Source organism: Pecten maximus, chromosome 3 (genome assembly GCF_902652985.1).
Source record: "Pecten maximus chromosome 3, xPecMax1.1, whole genome shotgun sequence".
NCBI lineage: Eukaryota > Metazoa > Mollusca > Bivalvia > Pectinida > Pectinidae > Pecten > Pecten maximus.
In genome coordinates this window covers 33,035,391-33,044,315 of record NC_047017.1, presented here as the reverse complement: position 1 = coordinate 33,044,315, position 8,925 = coordinate 33,035,391, and the positions used below count along the sequence as shown (strand labels likewise).

The window sequence follows — 8,925 nt, the reverse complement described above, 5'->3', positions numbered from 1 at the left end:
ACAATTCCTCGGCCAATCAGAATTACTTCCGGTAAAAAGTGAACACATACACATATGGTCAGAGACAAAATATTCAGCAGACACAAATAAAGTAAAATACATATTTTAAAAACTGATGATACAGGTATCAATATTGATATTTTTACAACTATCAACGCTATATTGATGAAAAAGAATAGATTCTGACAAAAAGCCAAACCGACACATTGTGGTTGTTGTCAAAGAAATTTTACCAAAAGCAATTCTGATTGGTGGAATCATATTTGATGTAGCTAAGATGGCTGCGAATGTAAGCAGTCGACAACCCTAAATTGTACGATTCGCTACCAGGGAAGAAGTGTTGTCAATAAAAAAAGCGATTCATTCAAAGCTTCTTGATGAAAAAAAAAAAAACCCAAAAAACCCCCCAAAAACCCCCAAAACAAGAAAACAACAACAAAAAACAAGATCAAGCGATTGTACAAACGTTGAGAAGATTGTGATTTCTCTTACACTGACTTTCTGTATACTGTGTGAATATGTTGTATATCCCTGTATGTCGGAAGGGGCGACTAATTGTGGGGCCCTACAAAGTCGGATTGGGTTTCTGCTCTGTCTTCTGATCAAGAGGCATTAAAGAGGCCAAGAATAAAGTCCAATGTATACTACAATGTTGATCGTGCCTCACACTATTAAAATTTGATGGACTTTGAAAACAAGACTGTTCATTAACATCCGTATTGTATTCAAAAGACTGCTAGATTTAACCTTAAATTGAAATACATCAAAACATCGAATTATAATAATCACGCAATAACTAAAAAGCAATAAATAACACAGGTAATCCTGTTCGAACTTACATTCTGTTTGCACAAGCAGATGCTGAATAACAAGGAAATGGTATACAATGCGGCTAGAAGAATACTAGTATACCTTTCAAATTGAATCTTCAAAATATCTGGTTAAGAAAAAAAAAACAAAAAAAAAAAAAAACGTAAAGTAGAAATCGAACCGGACATGCGAATCCTATAAACCAACGTGGTATTGCTGGCTCGAGAAGTTGTACTACTAAGAATGTAGACCAGGTCACCACCCAAGAGAGACTTTGAAGTTGGTGCAGCCGCGTGCAGAGCAGCGCCCCCCCGGCACCAGCAGGCCACCCCGCGCGCGCCCAGAGCAGCCCCCGCGGACGGGGCAGCCACGGGGCAGGGATGAGGCCCACCCCGCGCGCTACAGCAGGCGACCCCCCAACCAACACCCAGCCCCCCGACAAAGCACCCCCCCGCAAGACAGCGCCCGCGGGGAGACAGCATCCCCCCACCCCCGCCGACAGCAGCAGGCGCCACCCCGGGGGAAGAGCAGGCGCCACCCCGCGCGACAGGAGCAGGCCCACCCCGCGCGACAGGAGGGAGAGCCACCCCCCGCTACAGAAAAGGCCCACCCCGCGCGACAGGAGAGGCCCACCCGCGCGACAGAGCAGGCGCCCCCGCGAAAGAAGGCGCCCCCGCGACAGGAGCAAAGGGGCCCCCGCGCACAGGAGCAGGCGCCCCCCGCGCGACAGGAGCAGGCGCCACCCGCGCGACAGGAGCAGGCCCACCCCGCGAGATCAGGAGCAGGGGCCCCCCCCGCGGACAGGAGCAGGCGCACCCCGCGCGACAGCAGCAGGCCCACCCGCGCGAACAGGAGCAGGCGCCACCCCGCGGACAGAGCAGGCGCCACCCCCGCGCGACAGGAGCAGGGGCCAGCCCGCGCGAAAGGAGCAGGCGCCACCCCGGCGACAGAGAGGCAGCACCCCGCTGGTACAGAGGAGCAGGCCCACCCCGCGCGACAGGAGCAGGCGCCAGCCCGCGCGACAGGAGCAGGCCACCACCCGCGGACAGTGATGCAGGGCGCCACGCCGCGCGACAGCAGCAGGCGCCACCCCGCGCGACAGGAGCAGGCGCCACCCAGCGCGACAGGAGCAGGCGCCAGCCCGCGCGTACAGAGCAGGCGCCACCCCGCGCGACAGGAGCAGGCGCCACCCCGCGCGACAGGAGCAGGCCCACCCCGCGCTACAGGAGCAGGCGCCACGCCGCGCGACAGAGCAGGCGCCACCCCGGCGCGACAAGGAGCAGGCGCCACCCCGCGCGACAGGAGCAGGCGCCCAGCCTCGCGCGACAGGAGCAGGCGCCACCCCGCGGACAGGAGCAGGCGCCACCCCGCGCGACAGGAGCAGCCCCACCCCGGCGACAGGAGCAGGCGCCACCCGCGCGGCAGCAGTGGCCAGCCCGCGCGACAGCAGCAGGCGACACCCCGCGCGACAGAGCAGGCGCCACCCCGCGGGGACAAGAGCAGCCCCAGCCCGCGCGACAGGAGCAGGCCCCACCGCGCGCGACAGCACCAGGCCCCACCCCGCGCGACAGGAGCAGGCGCCACGCCGCGCGACAGAAGCAGGCGCCACCCCGCGCGACAGGAGCAGGCGCCACCCGCGAACAGGAGCAGCGCCAGCCCGCGCGACAGGAGCAGGCGCCACCCCGCGGACAGGAGCAGGCGCCACCCGCGCGACAGGAGCAGGCCCCACCCCGCGCGACAGGAGCAGGCGCCACCCCGCGCGACAGCAGCAGGGCCAGCCCGCGGACAGCAGCAGGCGACACCCCGCGCGACAGGAGCAGGCGCCACCCCGCGTGACAAGAGCAGGCCCCAGCCCGCGCGACAGGAGCAGGCCCCACCGCCGCGCGACAGCAGCAGGCCCACCCCGCGACAGGAGCAGGCGCCACCCGCGCGACAGGAGCAGGCCCCACCCCGCGCGACAGGAGCAGGCCACCCGCGCGACAGCAGCAGGGGCCAGCCCGCGCGGACAGGAGCAGGCGCCACCCGCGCGACAGCAGCAGTCGGGCACACCGCGCGACAGAGCAGGCGCCACCCCGCGACAGGACAGCGCCACCCCGCGCGACAGCAGCAGGCCCCACCCGCGCGACAGGAGCAGGCCCCACCGCGGGCGAAGCAGCAGGCGCCACCCCGGCGACAGGAGCAGGCGCCACCCCGCGCGACAGGAGCAGCCCCACCCCGGCGACAGACCGGGGCCCCACCGCGCGCGACAGCAGCAGGCCCCACCCCGCGCGACAGCAGCAGGCGCCACCCGCGCGACAGAGCAGGCGCGACCCCGCGCGACAGGAGCAGCCCCACCCGGGCGACAGGAGCAGCCACCCCGCGGACAAGGCGACAGCGGCGCCAGCCGCGCGACAGAGCAGCCCCACCCCGCGCGACAGGAGCAGGCGCCAGCCGCGCGACAGCAGCAGGCCCACCCGCGCGACAGGAGCAGGCGCCACCCCGCGCGACAGAGCACGCGCACAGCCCGCGCGACAGCAGCAGGCGCCACCCCGCGCGAACAGGCAGGGCGCCACCCCGCGAACAGAGCAGGCCCACCCGCGCGACAGGAGCAGGCGCCACCCCGAGCGACAGCAGCAGGGCGCCAGCCACGCCGACAGGAGCAGGCGCCACCCCGCGCGACAGCAGCAGGCAGCACACGCGCGACAGGAGCAGGCGCCACCCGGCGCGATCAGGAGCAGGCGCCACCCCGCGGCGACAGAGCAGGCGCCACCCGCGCGACAGCAGCAGCACCACCACCGCGCGACAGGAGCAGGCGTCCACCCCGCGCGAAGAGCAGGCCCACCACGCGACGATAGAGCAGGCGCAGCCCGCGAAGCAGCAGGGCCACCCGCCGACAGGCAGCGCGACGGGCCAGCAGCTAGGCACCGCGACAGGAGCAGGCGCCACCCGCGCGACAGGAGCAGGCGCCACCCGCGCATCGGCCACCAATCGCGACGCAGCAGGAACCACCGCGCGACAGAGCAGGCGCAACCCCGCCGACAGGAGAGGCGCCAGCCCCGCCGGCAGCACCCGGCGCCAGCCCGGCGACCAGCACAGCGCCGCCCGCTGCGACAGGATGCAGCGCCAAGCCCAGCGTACAGCACCACGCCCAACCACCGCGCGACAGCAGCAGGCCCACCCGCTCGACAGATCAGCTACCACCGCGCTACAGTACATGCTCCACCCCTCTATACATATCATCTCCACCCCGCGCACGAGCTCGCAATCCCGCGTACATGACAGTCTCACCCGCTCACAGGATCAGCCCACCCCCGCAGATACACTCCACCCCGCACAGGGCAGCCCACCCGCTGACATTAGAGCTCCACCCCGCTCGATATCGTCTCACCCGCGCGACATTATCATTCCACCCCGCGAGACAGCACCCACCCTCCACACAGCCAGCCCACCCCTGGGACAGGCACACCCACCAGGCTACAGACATCAGTCCCCACCCCCTCACATTATCATTACCATCCCTCTCTACAAGATTCCGCACTCCTCTCACATGATCATCTCACACCCCTACATATCATTCCCACCACTCGAAACTCATCCTCGACGTCCCTATCGCATTATCATGCTCCATCCCTCCGACAGTCATCTCCACCCCCTCTACAGATCATTCCACCCCTCTACACGAGCAGTCTCACCCCTGCACGGTATCATTCTCCCCCCTCCAACAGTTCATTCCTCCAAACCCCCTGTCTACATTTCATTCCCACCCTCTACATCATCATTCCCCACCCCTCTCTACATTATCAAGCCATCCCGCCACAATCATTCTCCAGCCCTCACAGGATCATCTCCAACCCTTCTACAGATCATCTCCCCCCTCTACACATCATCGCGTCCACTCCTACATTATCATTCTCCATCCCTCCTACATTATCATTCTCCACCCCTCTCTACATTATCATTCTCCACCCCTCTCTACATTATCATTCTCCACCCCTCTCTACATTATCATTCTCCACCCTCTCTACATCATCATTCTCCACCCCTCTCTACATTATCATTCTCCACCCCTCTCTACATTATCATTCCCCACCCCTCTCCACATTATCATTCTCCACCCCTCTCTACATCATCATTCTCCACCCCTCTCTACATTATCATTCTCCACCCCTCTCTACATTATCATTCTCCACCCTCTCTACATCATCATTCTCCAGCCCTCTCTACATTATCATTCTCCAATCCCGCTCTACATCATCATTCTCCACCTCTCTTAACGTTATCATTCTCCATCCCTCTCTACATTATCATTCTCCACCCCTCTCTACATCATCATTCCCCACCCCTCTCTACATTATCATTCTCCACCCCTCTCTACATTATCATTCCCCACCCCTCTCTACATTATCATTCTCCATCCTCTCTACATCATCATTCTCCGTGCCTCTCTACATTATCATTCTCCACCCCTCTCTACATTATCATTCTCCATCCTTCTCTACATTATCATTCTCCACCCCTCTCTACATCCTCATTCCCCATCCCTCTCTACATTATCAATCTCCATCCCTCTCTACATTTTCATTCTCCACCCCTCTCTACATCATCATTCTCCGTGCCTCTCTACATTATCATTCTCCACCCCTCTCTACATTATCATTCACCATCCTTCTCTACATTATCATTCTCCACCCTCTCTACATCCTCATTCCCCATCCCTCTCTACATTATCAATCTCCATCCCTCTCTACATTTTCATTCTCCATCCCTCTCTACTTTATCATTCCCCACCCCCTCTCTACTTTATCATTCCCCACCCCCTCTCTACATTATCATTCTCAACCCCTCTCTACATCATCATTCTCCATCCCTCTCTACATTATCATTCTCCACCCCTCTCTACGTTATCATTCTCCACCCCTCTCTACATCATCATTCTCCATCCCTCTCTACATCATCATTCTCCACCCCTCTCTACATTATTATTCTCCACCCCTCTCTACGTTATCATTCCCAATACCCTCTCTGTATTATCATTTTCCTCCTCTACATTTCTCACCCTCTACATTATCATTTTCCACCCCTTTCATTCTCCTCCTCCACATTTCTCCCCCTCTACATTATCATTCCTCATTTCAAACTTAAGGAACGCATTCTTTCCTGATTAAAGAACTTAGGCCAAGATGAAAAACACCGGATACTGATTTAATATTGATTGTCTGGCGACAAAACCTCGCAGCAAACTATTTGGAACAAACCGTGCTTTCTCTAACATACTGAAGAGCATGTCAGAACAGATATTAACAATGAAGATACGAATTCCTTGGTGTTCATCTGAGGATGAATTAATGATGTGTTGTCTTCATAAAACAAAAGCACCTGTTTAACCTGATATGTTGTGTAACGTTTCCCTTTTGACCGTCGATTCGCAGGCTACCAGTCAAACAAGAACAATTGCTTTTCGGAAAACAATTCACACGTCCAATGTTTTGAGAGAGATCAATGTCTTCCCTAGTAATACAGCCTGACTCGCAATAAGATTCTGTTTTGTTCAATCAAAACCTCAATGGGTTGACAACTAAGATATTCGGAACAAGAAAAAGCAATCTTTAAAACAATGTTTCTCCCGATAAACTTCTTTAGATTGTTCCTAGCCAGGTTTTCCGATTATTACTAGTTCGATAATGTTATGTAGCTATAGTACCACGGTTCAAACCATTGCCAGACTAAGTGAATAAATGATTTGTCAGATAACAATCGTCAAAGGTATACAATCATTGTATAGGCAGTTGTCTGTTTATAGTATGGCAGTACTGAGGTTGGTAGTAAAATGTTTGGATAGATGCTGAGTTAAACAACTACTCAGCAATCTAACGTTATGTATGAGGCTTCTTATGTAGTTTGATAATATGATACAAATATGGTAGTCCATGTCCGTCCTAATGACCAGTATTTTGAAAGATTGTAATACTGAAGTATGATTGGTCAGTATTCCGTCTTTAAAAAAACCTGACAATGTAGGTATGGTTACCCTAGTTGTCAAACAAGTCTAGTTATTTTTGTTAACAGGAAATGCCAGTGTTAACAGGCCAGAATCAAATTATTAGATGACTTATAAGCATGTTCAACCACAAAGGGATTAAGAAATAAAGACTTTTTGTTTTGTTTTAGACTTTCAGCTGCTTATTTATTTAAGATTCATGTACCTAATGGACTTATTCCACCACTCTGACAGTTAATCAAGTGCATTATGTGCTCGTCTTACCATTCTCTGATACATTTTGCCTCAGAATCCATAAGTATGGAATGAGTGTCTCGTTTATTCATACCCTTCATGAAAAGTTTTCATACATTTTGTAGCTGATTAATGCGAACATCGCCAGTTATAACGTGTCCAACTTGATTTATTGAGATGTAGAACGGGAACATGCTGCAGGAAGAGTTGCTCGGAGGTCATCCCAATTCCTCTGTTGCTGCGTTTTCTTGTAAATAACAAGTTTGGAGGCAATATATTAAGGATAACGGTAAGAACTGACAGGGGTACTTGTGTATCGAAAATACGGACGTATGCCAACTCATTGTGAAGTTATCACTGATGTTAATAACAACTATTTCCTTGTTTGGCAAATTCAATTTTCAAAAGGTGTCGAGTTGCTCGGGTATTGTGGCTATCTGTACGGACAGACTTAAAAAGTCTAATTTGTCCAATATCATCAATTATTTTACAGAGTATCCGTGCTAATGTCCAATGGTCACCAGAAACAGTTTTAGCCGAAGCTTGATGTAATGAGGTGAATGCAAAATAGTTCGAACTATTATTTACTATACTATAATTTGTAATCTAGCCCCTCCCCTCTGATACATGCTTAATACACACTTGGTTAGGTTTAAATACAAATTAACACTTTATTTATCAGGTCTCCAGTGCATAGACTATAATGATAAATGATAAGGTGGGCGGATGTCTATTTGACTACATATTGGATTGAACAATGTAGAAGACTGTCGATTACCATTGTCTGTCATGAACATGTTATGGTACTCACAGACTTGCGTGTTTTATAACGATCCGTGATTTAGTCACACCCATTTGACGTGAAGCATTGGATACACGTTTAAACAGTAAAAATTAAAATTGTATCTGTTTTATTTGTTGTGCACGTGCACCACTTACACTACCAGCCACATGCATTCATTGCGTGGGGCAGCCAGGAACAGCTTTGTGTACCTTGGTGGTTGAACAATACCAGAATAGTTACTTGCAGAGGCTAATGATGTTTTGGTTGATTGTGTTATCGAGGTTTAATGTTGAGGAGGTGGGAGTCTATAGTGATTACGTCAGTAGGTATCAGACAAATATCGGTCAATACCTGACTAAGGCCCTGACAACGTACCGCTATTAAATTAACATCATATCAAAACACATCTAAAACAAACTTAATGATTAGCCAACAGGCAACTAACGAAATAAAAAAAAATCTCGTACATTATTGAGCAGAGGACGCTAGGATAAATTGAGTATCAAGTACTAAAAGATAAAATGTATATCCCCCTTACTGCGCATTTTACTGAATAAATTCACAGTAAGTCGGATACCTGCATTTAACACTTATATTCCCGAGTACTGCGCGTTTTAGTTAAATCATGTACATACTTATAACGATATAATGTATGCATCCCATGCTGAAAGTTGTAGACAGGAAACTACATTGAACCTGTCGAATACTTACACATTTAACCTTTACTATGTTATATGTGGTTGCTCGTTAGTTACCATGTACTGTTTTACTACCCTCGGTAAAGGACAGAGTCCATACTAAGGGGCGCTTTATGGTGCCATTTCGGTAAAATATCATGTCGCAGACCCATGATACCGCGACGTGTATAAACATCGGCATAGGTCACACATAATACAGTGACGTATACCAACACGACATAGGTCACACATAATACAGTGACGTACATCAACAGTGACATAGATCACACATAATACAGTGACGTATATCAACACCGATATAGGTCACACATAATACAGTGACGTATACCAACAATGACATAGGTCACACATAATACAGTGACGTACATCAACACTGACATAGATCACATATAATACAGTGACGTATACCAACACGACATAGG

General features: G+C 52.3%; 1 protein-coding gene across 1 annotated transcript; it reads left to right on the top strand.

Annotated features, from left to right (window-relative positions):
* Positions 1–277: 277 nt before the first annotated feature.
* On the top strand, positions 278–7,154 carry LOC117322725 (serine/arginine repetitive matrix protein 1-like). Its single transcript, XM_033877664.1, has 3 exons — positions 278–289; positions 1,100–4,490; positions 7,147–7,154. Exons 1-3 carry the CDS (start codon positions 278–280, stop codon positions 7,152–7,154), a joined length of 3,411 nt encoding a protein of 1,136 aa, XP_033733555.1.
* The last annotated feature ends 1,771 nt before the right edge of the window (positions 7,155–8,925 follow it).